The sequence below is a fragment of the Lasioglossum baleicum genome, chromosome 6 (genome assembly GCF_051020765.1).
Source record: "Lasioglossum baleicum chromosome 6, iyLasBale1, whole genome shotgun sequence".
In the NCBI taxonomy this organism is placed as follows: Eukaryota; Metazoa; Arthropoda; class Insecta; order Hymenoptera; family Halictidae; genus Lasioglossum; species Lasioglossum baleicum.
In genome coordinates, this window is record NC_134934.1 from 712936 (window position 1) to 728149 (window position 15214).

Consider the following 15214-nt stretch of genomic DNA (forward strand, 5'->3'; position numbering starts at 1 on the left):
TATGATTTTACTGGAATGTAACTCAGTAGTACAGATTTCAACATTTTTTTCAACATACATATTATACATAATAAGCATACTTCATTTCACAACTGAAACTCCCACATGTTACAATTCATTTTATTTATAATAAAGAATGTTGATAATATCTAGAACGATTCATATGATTCATTTCATTAGGTAATAGGTTCGATATGCGACAATAACCTAAAACTTCTAATATGTCATCTGTCATTGTTGCGTCCCCATCGCGCAAGCGCAACGTGTCTCCCATGCACCTTACTCGATCCCCGTCGCGCTTGCGCATATTGCTGGTCATCAGAGAAGGGGTACTGTATTCCCCTCGCGAGTCCCAAGGTCGGACTCGTCTGGCCACTCTGGCCCCCACCAGCACGAAGTACGAAGGATTATTCCAAATTCCAAGCCAAGAGTGCACTTTATCCCCACTATATACTGAGTGAAGTATAATTTCGATTATATTTTCTTATTTAAACAAACTCTTTTATTTTTCTGTAACCTCGAGGTTTGACTAATCTTGACTATTCGGAGCGAATTTAAAGCTGCACGCACTATACATATATATATAAATATATATTGTGCGTGGTTATCAGATAGAGGGGCACGGGGTAAATACGTCGCGTCGGTGACGTTGCACGCAACGTGTTTACCCTGGCTGAGAACATGAGTTTCATTTTCCACTGTATATGAATAAAGTCCAAATTTTTCTGGACTTCACCTATTTATTTTGATTTATCTATGAGAAAAGCACGAATAGCATGTAAACGCATACATTCTTGGATACAGTCCTTTATTTTATTATAAATAAAAATTGTCTGCATCAATTGCAAGAAACAGAAACTAAATAAATTGAACGTTAACGTTCAGAATTCTTCCTTTAATGATTTTAATAGAGGCAAAATCATATATATTGACATCTTGAATTTTGAAAATTTTCCAACAATTTTGAAGTTATTGATTTACTCAATTTTGCTTAAATGCGCATAAAGATCCGCAGTCTAGTTGAAACATATCCTTGTAACACAAATATGTAATACTTCTTCTAGTTCGGAAATAGAACTCGTAACTCAAAAAACACTTATTATATATCTACATTGTAATTATAGTTTAACCTGGCTGAGAACATGAGTTCCATTTTCCACTGCATATGAATGAAGTCTAAATATATATAAATAAAGTCTGGACTTTACATATTTATTTTATTTATCAATGAAAATCACAAATAGCATGCAAATAACGCACATTCTAGGATAAAGTCCTTTATTTTCTTGCTCTTCGTTGAAACATTTCGTGTAACACACATAATATACTTCTCCTAATTCGGAAATATTAGAAATGAAACAATACAAAACAAACGTGAACTCATAACTTAAAGATTACTTATCATCTATGTAATTATACGCTGAGGACGTTGCATACAGGGTGAGTTACCTTAACGTTGCCACCTCAAATATTTTTGTTGTTTTTAAAGATACGTTAAATATCTGAAGGACAAAGAGTTGAATGGTAAAATGGGGCTCATACTTTTTATGTAATTTTTTTAGAGATATGAAGGTCACCATCATTTTTTAAAATTGAATGTCCTATTTTTTATACCATAGATCGATAGAGTATCAAATTCTCAGTAAAAATGTATTGACCCTCGAAAAAAGAATATTGTTTCGATAATATCTCGTTAACTATTAGGTTTAGGACATATGAAGGTCAACACTTTTATACTCAGAATTTGATACTCTATCGATCTATGGTGTAAAAAAATAGGACATTCCATTTAAAAAAAATGATGGTGACCTCCATATCTCTAAAAAATTACATAAAAACAAAAATTTTTCTGGTATCGTATGAGCCCCATTTTACCATTCAACTTTGTCCTTCAGACATTTGACGTATCTTTAAAAACAACAGAGATATTTGAGGTGGCAACGTTAGGGGTGACTCACCCTGTATATGTATATAATAAATGTACTATATAATCGTACGTAAATGTCTTCCACATAACCATGAGTTACTAGGTTTGTATCACAGGTAGATCGCTCAGTATTGTTGAGCTGTTTGAGCATCCAATCGTCTCTTCAATGTCTTCCCGTCATGGAATCCGCTCAACAGTTATTAACAAAACTTATTTAACGTTGTAAACCTACATAATATGTTCATGAGTCAACTAAAAATCAGAAAGTTGTGGTGTCTCTTATTTGAAAACTGTGTGTTTATAAAGCTAATAAAAGTCTGGCACGTTTGGCACAAGTTTAATTTATTAATCAAATGTTTTCACCTATTATCACGTAAATCTTAAGAGTATAACACATTTCGAGTGAATAACAAATTCGTTTGTTTTCCATTCGTCAAATTCTTAAATAGTTTGTACGGCCATTAATTACTTAAATACACCCACAATAGCGAGCTGATGATATCGAAACGAATTCTAACAGACTTACAAATCGAATTTAGGCTAAAATCAAGTATTTTACGTATATAAGAGATACAATACGCTTTATTACAAGAAATCTTACAAGGAAACTTTACTCTTTGTCGAATGGTTCGATGATGCCGATCTTCGTTTGCCAGTCCCGCACTCGGCTGTAGACATTTAGCAATCGGTGATAAGAGATAAATAGAATTGTAAAGATTTGTACATTTCTTCTGCGTCCTGAACTGATGGAAACACCGCTTTCAGAGTGTATTTTTTGTGTGAGTCTGCGGGATAGTCCACTGTCCAAATGCATTCTTTACCATGTACCTTAAAACGAAAATATTAATTGATTTTATGCGTTTATGACAAAGATGAGTAGGTTTAAACCATTGAAAAAATTAGAACTCCTGTTCATTGCAGTTCGGGTGGAAAATTTTTATTTTGCATAAAGATCCGCTATTTATAACTGAGTCTGTAGAAACTCATTCCTAGACTACTGATCTTTATGCATTCATGGCGTATAAAAGATTTTCCTTATAAATATATGTCCCACTTTCGTAAAATTTCTCTACAAAACTTGAAAATTGCATAAGCACACAAATCTTCGAAATTCACAAGATTCAATAGCAGTATGTACCCGCTACAGAATAATTAAACTAGCAAAGAAAAATTGCTGCGGTGAATTTTAGCCTATTCTATAGAAATGACATAACATCCTTACCTGCATCTGAGTGTCTACAGTGAGAATTGTAGTGTTGACAATTTCATCAGTCTCGTCGGCTCTTAATATTATTCTTCCAATCATATCATTACGATTATAAGAAATAAATAAATTTCCCGTAGCCAGATGCTTCCATTTACCATCTTTGTTCCTCAACTTCATCAAGATAGCTCTCCGCATAAAAATACCTTCGACGTTCTGCTCTTCATCCTCGTCTTCTTCGTCTTCGTCGTCCTCCTCCTCCTCTACTTCCTCTATATCATCCAATTCTTCGTTCTCTTCGTCATCTGGTTCTTCGATCACTGGTTCATCCTCTTCTTCTTCTTCCGCAGCCTTCTCGCCTAAATTCATAGGAACAAGATTGAAAATACCCGTGCAAATAATATATGGTATCGAATGAATGAAATAAAGATGCAGGAGTTGAAGCGAAGAGCTTACTTGTTATTTTTGTGTTATTCTCACGTCTTATGAGATATACGTGAATATATTTGACAGTGTATGGTAAAACGTCACGACACATTTACACACATATTGATTAATAAGAAAAAAAAGTGCATAAATGATATTTTATTGAATCAGATTTTATTCGAGCATTCCGCAAATAAAATACGTATTCGTACATGTTTTGCTACAACCGAATCTCTTAATACAATAATTATTGACTTGGTAAAATATTTTTATTTATATCGTACGATATACTCTTACATGTTCACGCTTCATTTTTTGGTCGAAAAAAGAGAGTCACATGAAATTAACAAAGATTTGGTAAAACGATTTCGTACATTTCCATAATGCGAATAAATATCACGGCCATATATCACAATTAATTTGAAAATCGAATACATCGGTCGGCAATACTCAAACATAAAACCTGGTACTATTAAAAACAAAAACGGAAAAAGAAATTCCATTATTGGAAATTATCGAAGAATAAACAATCTCGCGCTTAAAAAATCGTCTTAAACAATCGTTACACGTTCTACGTGTGAAAATAAAGCTATACTTCTCTTCGCTGTTCAACCATCGGAACAAATGTGCTTATGAAAACGAGTAACACAGCTTTGGATGTATCATGCAGCCGAAAAGCAATAACAACTATGAACCGAGGAAAGCTTTACGAACTACAGGTGTTATGTCTTTAGTCCTTACGGGTTTCGGTTAGCAATTGTTGAATTTTGTCGACGGCATCCTTGAACTTTGCGGCCAGTTCTGGATTTTTGAATCTAACTGCTAACTGTTCTGCGCACGGTTGCTCTTCTGCGTAATTCATTCCCGCCCACACCCAAGCACGGTCCGACGTTGTCAGTTTAGTGAAGTGGATGTCCTGTGTGAGCAACAGGTTACATACTACTTTGTGAACTTGCTCTCTACGCAACAATAATCTGTAAGTCCCGTGTTCTGTGCTGTGCAAGATTTTCATCTCTCCAACACCCCTCTCTTTCCATTCGTGCGTCGTGTTGTCGTATCTGTATAATTTGGCTCTTTCGCAAAATACTGAAACATAAATATAAACGTCAGCAATGATTCTTTCGATCACTTATTTTGCACAGTGTACAGGGTGTCGTAAAATTATATGTCGTAGACACCGTAGCACGATTCTACACTCCTCCCCCCCCCCCCATTCAGTCGAAAATGGCATAAGGAACCCCCGAAAAATTGACCTTGAATGTAAAAAAGAAGATAAAAAATCCAAATTCTTTTTAAGATTAAACATACTAAATCTTAAAACAAAAATTTTGGTTTGTTAACCTTGATTCAAAGTCCGTGATATATAATTTTGTGACACCTTGTGCTTATTAGAAGCTACCGCACCTTTCTCCTCATCTTCTTCTCCGGTGCGCACCTCGATAATATCGGGCAACGGTATAATAGGCTCGAAATGAGGATCGTGCTCTTGCTCGTTGTCATTCTCATCTCCTTCTTCTTCCTCATTCTCGGGTTTCTTTTCGTGCTTCGTCTCTCTCAGATGTTCAGATTTGTTTGCAGATTTCGAACCAAAGACAGTTGCTCCGGCTCCAGCGAAGGAGAAGTTCGGATCTGCAAATGTGAATACGCGCAAAGTATTAAATGCAGTAAAGTAGTAAAGTAATTCAATTGTATAATTCAACATAACTGTGGTAATACCTAACAGGAATACTCAAGGTACCTTTTTTAAACGCCTGCTGAGGAACGCTCGCGGCTAAGTCCGAGAAGGACACCTCAGGTGCCGCGAGGAAGCTGATCTCTTCTTTCTGTGTCTCGTTCTCCGAGGTTGTGGCTTTCGTATCGAACATGTTGGTGGTCGCGGAGTTCGAGATTCCAAACGGCGACTCAGTCGAGCCGAAATTCAAGTTGAACGAGAACGGAGTAGGCGTACCACCGAATACCGAGTTGGTCGGCTTAGCGGACGATCCGAATACAGTTGTGGTGGTCGTGGACGGGGTAAACGGAGACGCAGAAGTGGCGGTGATCTCTGCAACAGTTTTGCCCGTGGATCCGAAGATTGGTGGATTGGCGCCAAATACGGGTGTCGCGGAGACGTTGGTAGGTTTCGGTTGAGGGGCGAAACTGTTTGGGAATATCGACTCCGATCCATCCGTGGCAACGTTGAAGGTGCTAGGCTTGATGAGTCCAGCCTCTTTCTTCGACGATCCCCCGAACATGTTCTTCCCCGTACTCATGCCAAAGATATTCTCCGATTTAGGTGTACCAAAAATGGAGCCGGTAATCGACGTGTTGCCAGTTCCAGAGAATAGAGACGACTCTTCAGTGGAAGCCTGCGAGCCAGCTGGACTGCAGATGTTCAAGTTATCTACTCCGAGAACATTTTGCTTCTCGCCTTCAGGTTTCTGTGTCTCGCTAGTTTGAGACAATCCAAACGAGAAGCTAGTCTTCTTGTCGCTGGACACCGTTGAGTTGCCACTGCCAAACGGAGGCAATGAGTTTATTGAGAACTGTGGCGTACTTGCACTATTCCATCCAGTCATGAAGACGGACGATGCTGTATTTGGCGTGGCTGTCGTGGAAGCAGGCGTCTGAAGAATTGTAATGTTCGAATCGGTAGTCGCTGCTGTCACGGTTACAGACTTCTCGCTTTCGGTTGCCGTCTTCAACGATTCTTTCCCAGTAGACGTAGCCTCGAACAAGGGTACCGGAGGTTCCTTGCAACCCCTGCATCCAGGACAGTCTGGATTCCGCTTGTACGCATAGAAATTCTCTGGAAGCTGCAACTTCAGCGCAGCTTCTCTTTCTTCGGGCGTGACTTTCATCTCGTAAACGACCTCTACCTCTTGGCCTATATCTTTCGGATCCGACCTAGCCTCGGGTTTCTCCTCGATCACCTGAACGTCTTTCCCAGCCAGTGCATCGTCGACCGTGTTCTTGAAGTTCTTCGCGATGTCCGATGTCTTGAAACGGCAAGCGAACAACGTGTGCTCGATCTCTCCTTCGCTGTAATCGGCAGCGACCCACATCCAAGTCTTTTCATCCTTCGCCGTGAACTCCAGATTGGATTGCACGAAGTGGTTCAAGCAGAGTTTCAGTATCTGTTCCCTCCTCATCACCAGCCTGAGTTTACCGGTTTCCTTATGCCGTAGCAGCTTGATGTCCCCTAAACCTCGCTCCTTCCATTCGTTCGCAGTCTTGTCGTGTCGGAACAGCTTCGCTCTGTGACAATAGAGCACCTCCTCGTCCTCCTCGCCGGTCTTCACCTCGATCTTATCCGGCAACGGGATGATCGGCGAGAAGTGGATGTCGTCGCTTTCGACGACCTCTTCCTCGCTGTTCTCGCCGTCGACGGCAGCCTTCGACGGGGATTTTGCGACGAAGTTGAAGCCGAAAGACTTCCCGGGCGAGCCAAACGTGAACGGAGTGTCTTTGGTGGAGGGCGCGCTGCTTGCCTGGGGCATGCCGAACACAAACTTCGCGCTGGAGGTGTCGATCTTAGCTTCCGAGTCCGAGGACGTCGCATCCGTCGCCTCGTTGGACGCGGGCAACCGGAAGCTGAACCCGCTCGCGTCTTTCTTAGTCTCCTGCGGGATACCGAAGGTAAAGGTGGGCGTGGCTGTTGTGGTCGGAGTGCTTATCAAAAAGCCATCCGTCTTCGGTTTGGGTGGGATCGACGGATCCTTCGGCGTGTCGCAGGCAACGCAATAATTGTTCCCGGATGTGTTGACTATGTCGCAGATCTTGCACTTCCACGAACCGGCGGGCAGTTTAAACATCTCTGACAACGGTGTTTGGTTGGAGCTGACCGTGACCGGGGCGGTTTGCTTGCTCGCGGATGGATTGGTGGATTTACAAGCGACACACTCGTTGCTGGACGCCTCGTTTCTCGTGTAACAGTCCGTACACTCCCACGAACCTGTCGGCGGCTTGAACATCTCTGAAAGTGGCGCCTGGTTCGCGATAGTAACAGCCGGAGCAGCGGTTTGATTGCTGGTCGCTGATGGACGAGGTGCTCTGCAAGCTAGACACGTGCTGTTGAAAGCTCCGTTCCTCGAGTAGCAATCCTTGCACTCCCAGGAACCTGTTGGCGGCTTGAACATTTCAGACAACGAGGTCTGAGTCTTACTAGTCGCGTTCTCAGCCGGACCCTGCTTCTTCATACTCTCGGCAGAGATGCTGTCCTTAATCATCTTTTGTTGATTGCTCACGATCATGCTGTGGAACTGAGAAGCTTGAGCGGCCGTCTTGAACGTGGCCGCGAACGTAGATGCTTTTTCGGTCCCGTAGTAAATGATCCAATTGACAACGGTGCTGTTGGTCTTCAAAGTGAACGGTGTCTTCGCTTGAACGTTGTAGTTGTAGCAGACCTTCGAGCGGTTCTCCTCGGTCATCAGTAGCCGCATCTTGCCGGTCTTCGTGCTCCACAGTGTCTTCATTTGCCCCGTGCCTCTCTGATCCCATTGTTTAGTATCGTTGTTGTAATACTGAAGAGATACTTTAGCTTCGAAGAGAACGTCTTCGTGGTCTATCTTCGCGTCTGTACTCTTCACGCCTACCAGCTTGACCACGCTTGGCAGAGGCCCGTGAGGCCTTCTAAGTGTTGGTTGAGACGAGCTCGTTGTAACAACGTCGACTGTAACAGTTGGCGCAGTTGTGGTCTCGGATTTAGAAGGTACTGCAGCCTTCGCGAACGAGAAAGTAGACGGTTGAGTTGGTGCGGTAGACTCTGTGGTTGCTGCAGGTTTGGTGAACATGAGTCCCGCGAAAGGACTGGTTTCGGGCTTGTTGGGCGTCTTCACTGGTTCCACGGGAGTGGATACTTTCTGAATGATGGGCGGTGACGTGAACGAGAAACCGCCTACAACTGTTGTCGATGACGGGATCTCTGGTACCGTAGTCGCCGGCAGTTTCTGGCCGATCAGCGCTGCGCCTTTTGGTTCCGCAGCCTCTTTCTTCTCGACGTTATTCAACAGAATATCCGTTTTAGCAGCCGTTTTGCTCTCGACAGGCTTGTCGGGGACCTGAGAGAGACTCGCCTTGGCTTTATCAAAGTTCTCCTTGAAGGACAGACCCTCGTCCACCGTCTTGAACCTGATGCAGAACTTCTCCACTTTCAGCTCGCCGTCCGCAAAGTCGTGCGCCACCCAGAACCAGGCTTTCTCGTTGTTGGCTTTCGCCGTCAGCTCCATATCGGGCGCCAAATAATGATTAGCGCACACCTTCAGCACCTGTTCCCTACGCATAAGCAGTCGAACCTTGCCCTCGTCGTTCCTGAGCAGCTTAACGTTGCCGATACCGCGTTCCTTCCACTCATTGTCCACGAACCGGAAGAGTTTTGCTCTGGCGCAGAACAACACTTTCTGGCCCTCTTCTCCAGTGGTCACCTTGACTTCCGCGGGCAACGGTATAACGGGAACGAAGTCCGGTATCGGATCGTGTTCCGACTCGTGCTCGTGATCGGAAACGTTCGGCGAACCTGTCGAACAGATGTTAACGTTCTCGCTGGCCTTTGGCGTCGTAGGCATGGTAATGTTGGCCGGTGTGGTGGTAAGTGTCGTCGACAGCGGCGGCAAGTTGACGGTGGTCAACACGGTCGCTTGAGAGGGCATGGATATCTGATAACAATGAGGAGCAACGGACTGTTCCGCGGTGGCCAGCATGGACACGCCTCCTTGTCTGAAATGCGGAGGAATCGTTACGCTAAGTGTAGGCTGGACGACCGGCACTGTGGTCGGCAAAGTATCTGAAGTGGTGATAACAACGTTAACCGGCGGCGCTTTGTTCACCGGAGCGTCTTTTATCGTCGTCTCGGACTTCGGCGTCTCGACCTTCTGCAGCGAGATCTGCATCGGCGGTTGTTGGTTCGTCGGCGGCGGCGGCATCAGGTCCGGCATTTGTGCGGGCAACCTCGGCGGGAACAAGCCCTGCGGTAGTATATTCTCCGGCATTTTCGACCTGGTAGTGTTCGGATACAGCACCGGCATCGGGTAGATGTTCGTGCAGAACGAAGCGGCGTTCGGATCGCTGAACGACATGCCTCCCGGGAAGTAACCCTGGAAAGCGGTGGCCGTAGCCGCCGCGGATGGATATATAAGCTGGGAGTATGGATTCCTGTGCGACGATTGGAACATATTCGAGGACACGTGGCCGGACGGGTTCGTGTTAAAGTTCAATTCGTTGAAATCGTCTTCGGTGAAGCCGCACAATTCCTCCTCTAAATTCGCGTTCCCCAAGTGATGGGAAACCGGCTGGTTGGTACGCTGCCGCTGAACATCCTTTCGTAACTCTGCCACTTCTTTCGACAACTCTTCGAGCTTCTCCATCATGTTCTTACTGATATCCAGTAATGCTTTGTTTTGGTCTGTGATCGACTGCATCATGCTGTCCTTCGCATGGATCATCTGAGTGATCGCTCGGATCTGAGCGTCGAGACGCTCCGGGCTCGGACGTGCCTCCGTACGATTCCGTGATAAATCCAGTATATCATGATGTTGCGGTCTGTAAGGGGTGCTAGACTGTTTAGGGGTGCGATGATGATTCTTTTGTGGCGTGCTGGCCATGTTGATAGACGCGCTGAGCCCTGTGAACGTTGGCAACGTTGGATTCCCTGCCTGATGTTCCACGCCGCTGTGCGCAGAGGAATAACTGTCGTCCGACATCCCGTCGCACTCGTTTCTGCTTAAATCGCCCCGGGATAAATCCGGGTCGATCCTCTTCAGTTTGTTCTCTATGTCCGCTATGTGAGTGGAAAGCTCCGAATTCAATGGGTGTTTCGGATTCGATCCTGGACTACGTAATCTATCCAATGTTAAATAGAAGCATTCTCTAGCTTTCGAGAGCATAATGATGTGCTGGGACCTCATCTCGGACGTCAAGCTCTCCTTCGGCATGGAACTGACAATCTCATCTGCGAGCATCTCGTACATTTGACCCTGCTGGAACGACGCCTCCGGACATTTTAGTGCTTGCAACGCATCGATCGCTTTCTCGAATTGTTTATCCCGCACGAAACGCTGCGCCAGAAGCAGCTTGCCCTCCTCCAAAGCTTTCACAAGCTCGGCGTTGTTCATCTCCTTTCCTTGGTAACAGAAGAACTTTGAATTCGTCACGCGAAGCACCTGATTGTTTTGCAGTCTTTCTAAAAGCGGCATCGCGGTTGACCAGTACAACTCCGAGCGAGCCTTCAAGCTCGGTACCTCGCTGTTCTCCTGATTATCTTCCTTCAAGGTCTCCGCTCTGTAATGGAATATCCGTGCCAAGTGAACCAGAAGAGCAGGATGCAGCCCGTGGTTCCCGATGCAACGAACCACTTCCAAACCCCGCTGCAATTCCAATCGGATGTCTCCGAGATCTTCATCCAACGGTTTCTGTTTGTCGAGCGAGTATACTTTGTAAGCTGCCGACCACCATTTCTCCTGAGCACAGGTGCAAAGTGTGTTGGTGAGGTCGGCCGGCAAGGTGGGCAATTTTTCGAGATTCGTGAAACCGCTTAGTTGTTGCTCCTCCAACACCGCGCAGGCACAGAAGATCGCTGCGTTCAAAAACGCGTCGATGTCTAAACGACTTAAGCTGTCCGGCGATGCCTGGTTCAGGTTGAACACGGAAAACTGTAGGTCGTAGAACACGCGAGAAATTTGATTCGGCAAAGGCCCGCTGTCTTTATTCTGTGAACTGTTGGACCGAGATCTCAAGCCAAGCCAGATTTGATGGTGCAACGAGTCTGGCCAAACTTCCTCCGAGATCTTATCGAATCGTTTCAACTCGTTGTACGAACACAGACGCAACGGTGGATTCGGAAGGGAACTCTTTGCGAAGTACGATGTTGTTTTACCGTCCTGATACAGTCTTCCGATGAAAATCCTCTGGTAAACCCGTTCGCGCCACAAATTCGTGCAAAACTTGTCGATTTTATCCAACAGCTTTTTCGTGTTGTCTCGAGCAAAGTCCTGTAATACGTGCCCCACTTGACTGCACCTGTAAGACCCTTCTCGGAACCATACGTGCACTTGATCCTTCAAACGATCCTTCAAATGCATTGTCCAGACAGCTGTGAGATCCATCGGTGCCACGTGTAACGCAGTTAACAAAAGAGGTGCGCATAAACGTCCAGCTTCGGACCAACTGTCCTCTCCTCCCTTGGTCTTCCGTAAAAATAAGCAAGCCAAATGAAAATGTAATTGTCCCCACATGTGCAATAACATGTTCTCAATGAAAGCTGGATGATTGGAAAAATTCGCTGACTTAAACTCCATTAAACATTGGTCGAAACTGCAACACAAATTATATTTCATTCGATAACGTGGCTTACGCGCGTTCCATTCAATTGCAGAAGAATACTTACTTGAATATTGCTTGTGTAGCATCCGATATACTTTTCTTCACAAGATTACCTTGCTCTTTCAAACACAGAGCTGCGTATCTTTCTAACACGTTTATGTAAAATATCCAAAATGTCCAATCTGATTGTTTGCTCTGTTTACACTTCATGAGTAATTCGCTTAATGACTGATACCAGACAACACTGTTCCTGTGACTGTGCGTCGATTCTATTTTGGCAGCATGATTATACGCATCTTCCAGCCTGTGATTTCCTAGGTAGTGCTTTAACAATTTCACTTGTAGATGCACGTCTGTTTGTCGTACCGACAATTCAGCTAGAAAAATCATGTTGTTGTTATAAATTGGTAATGCATAAGCATATAGAAAGTTTTAGTTGAAGCCACAAAAGGATAAAGACATAACTTGAGAGTAATTTGAGAGTATCTTACAAAGTTTTCAGTAATATATTGATTATTTGGCCAGTCCTCGGAAGCCAAAAATGGTTAAACAAAAGACAGAATATTAACAAAATAGAAGTGTATTACTTACAGGTAATGAGCTTCTCCAAGTCATCGTTGTTACCACTTGGTTTCTCTAAAGTTAACATTTTCTCCTTCAATTGAAAAACTATCGGATGATGTGGAAACTTTTTGTCGGCTCTCTCTACCCAATACTTAATTCTATTCACATCGATATTAACGTCTACATCGGTTAGAAGTTCACAAACTGAGAACAGAATGAAATCAAGGGATAAGCGTACAATTTATAGAATGTAAAAATAATCGATTCGAACAAAATTGTACCCTTTAAAACAAGATCATCTTGCTTAGGTTCTAATTCAAGAGATTTCTTGTATTGCATGAAAGCTGCTTCCTGTTGTCTTAAAGCTTCGAAGGTCTGACCCAACAATTTATAAGCTCCGGCGCATTTGTCCCTTATCTCCAAATAGTTAGAGACATATTTCTTTGCAGATTCGTAATCCCCGACTTGATAGTATAGCTTGGCTATGTTGTAACATCGTAGATGTTTCTACAAATTAGCGTAAAGCCAAGTTACATAACGTTGAATTATCATGCATACAAATTTTTAACCCTTTGCAGTCGAAGCTATTTAAACTCGATAATGAAACATTTCTTTATGCTTAAATGTTTAGTAATTGATTAGGTACCAACATATCTAATGATCTAAACTATTCTAAACTATATTTTGAATTTTGGTAGAGGCATCGGTAAAAATGACCATACTATTATTCAAAACCATTTTAATATTATCAAATTCGTCTGTATTCTATGAATTGCAAGAAGCTCTGTCATTGTATGAGATAACAGATTAAATTCTCTGTGGCCAATGTAAAAAAAGATTACATAGAATAAAAATGATCTAGGTTTAAGAAATGTCATGATTTTCGAATTAAAATTGCTTCAAGACCAAAGGGTTAATATTATTTTGTATTTGTTATAATACCGTTATTAACCAAATTAATGAGAATTTATCGAATAGAAATGAATTTCGAGATAACTTTACTCGCAAATAATGTTTATAATACGATAACAATCGCAACATATGAAAAATATAGAAATTTCAGTTATCATTCGAAGACTATTCCATTTGCCGCGCCTTGTGACTTTTGGCCGACCGGCAACGCGTACAGAAATATTCCGTGTGATTCGAAGATATAAACAAACATCAAATAGCCGAAAGAGAAGGATCGACTGTCAAATACTAAATAAACAGTACTGTATCCCTTTAAAAACCGCTAAATCGTTCTGTAGATATATCGAATACATATACGTATTTATACGCATTGTCTACAGAGACTAGTCAAGGACTTGATCGGTATGCGATATATAATTGACGTTAAATAAGAAACGATGCGTCTTTGTATGTCGAACGCGTTTCATTCAGGATAACAATGAAATCGGAGCATAAAATCACAGGGGAACAATTGAACAAGACATAGATCACACGACAGTGTCTTGGCAATGTTTGGCAGTAACGACTTTTTCGTGGAAAAAAATAACCTTACCTCCTCGGAATTTTTGAGCTTGATAAAAATGTCTTTCACGTGTCGGTCGACGTCCTTCTTCGAACGAAACATTTTTGTGGAAGAATACGAACCCCTTCTCAATTCTTTTCTGTCGAATTAACACTCAGTATCTGATTAAATTGAAATTCGAAACACCGTTATGTGGTGTGAGCTCGACGATAAGACTTCCCCCGCACTGCAATTTCTCTTTCAAACGGTCTCATCGAAGTCAAGCGTGCCAACTTTCGTTCCTACCCTTTGGAACACGTTTGTAAATAATCCGTGAACGATACAATTTCGAACAACATTTCTCGGTGCACGAACAACTTTTACAATTTTTTTTTCTGCCGAATGTATTACATTAAGAGTGAAAATATCTTGTTAACATTGTTGCATATCGAATAATCAATGTTACATCACTCCTCGCAACCGTGCGAAGTTGCGCGCGGAACTCAAACACGTGAAACAGACGGGCAACATTACGAATGCAGAGCACCAGCAGAGCATTGCAGAGCACGATCAAGCTGTAGCGTGACCCGTTGATCACGCGAACATAGTTACGATAACGTACCGCAATATAGGTTCGATTAATGGCGCTGAGAGGGAAATTTGAATATAAAGCATAACGTTTAGGTCAAAGCCGCGTATTTCATATACATATATTCTTTATTCGGGCACGATAGCTTAGGCTTAGAATAAGTAGGGAAACAAGAGGTTTCCACAGAGATCCTTGACGAAACCAGATGGGCGAGACTAATCGAGGAATTTGGGTAAAGTCATGTAACTCTTGGAGGAGCTTCTCCAATTTCGCATAAATAGGCAGTCGAAGTCTAGAATCGGTCAAGGACGGGAAGTCGTAAATTCTCAGTCAAGGACCTCTTGGAACTCCCTCGGACCTCTCTCTCGCTCGGTCCCACGACCCTTGTTTCGACGGGCCTTCACCCTCGCGTGTACCCCACTCTCGTGCGAGCGCTATTGAGGCACCTCCACCACCAATCACCATTGAGCAGCAACCAAAGACGAGCCACCCGACGAATCAACGTTCAGCTGGAAGATCCGAATTTTCCTATTGGCTAAGGAAATGGATGCTGGACAATGCCGGAAGAAGATAAAACTTCAGGACGAGGCAAATATGAGGCAGATAGAATTCTCAGATCATAGAGTCGACAACTAAAAGTTCAATTAAATAAAGTCTATATTTATTTTTCCTTTACATTACATTGTTCGAAGTTATTTTCCGCAAACCTTCCACGAGCAGAGTGCTTCAGCGCTCCACGGGCACCCGAACCCAGCA

The 15214-nt window shown here is 43.2% G+C and overlaps 1 protein-coding gene across 2 annotated transcripts; it reads right to left on the reverse strand.

The window, feature by feature from the left end:
* Positions 1 to 1261: 1261 nt before the first annotated feature.
* LOC143209725 (E3 SUMO-protein ligase RanBP2) lies at positions 1262 to 14397 on the reverse strand. 2 transcript variants are annotated; one of them, XR_013009139.1, is made up of 10 exons: positions 13921 to 14397; positions 12698 to 12923; positions 12444 to 12620; positions 11917 to 12229; positions 5296 to 11843; positions 4962 to 5186; positions 4299 to 4643; positions 3150 to 3490; positions 2529 to 2755; positions 1262 to 2155 (listed from the first exon to the last, which is right to left on the reverse strand). XR_013009139.1 is itself a non-coding variant. In XM_076425787.1 (9 exons), exons 1-9 carry the CDS (start codon positions 13990 to 13992, stop codon positions 2606 to 2608), a joined length of 8397 nt encoding a protein of 2798 aa, XP_076281902.1. In that variant the 5' UTR covers positions 13993 to 14397; the 3' UTR covers positions 2492 to 2605. The 2 variants fall into 2 exon arrangements, 1 of the variants encoding a protein (XP_076281902.1); XM_076425787.1 differs by lacking the exon at positions 1262 to 2155 and having other exon boundaries at positions 2492 to 2755.
* Positions 14398 to 15214: the final 817 nt, after the last annotated feature.

Coding starts and splice junctions, on each gene's coding strand:
- LOC143209725 (XM_076425787.1), bottom strand. CDS start 13,992: ATGTTTCGTTCGAAGAAGGACGTCGACCGACACGTGAAAGACATTTTT. Junction 12,924..13,920: donor AGCTCAAAAATTCCGAGGAG/GTAAGGTTATTT, acceptor GCTAATTTGTAG/AAACATCTACGATGTTACAA. Junction 12,230..12,443: donor CTTGGAGAAGCTCATTACCT/GTAAGTAATACA, acceptor TGATTTTTCTAG/CTGAATTGTCGGTACGACAA.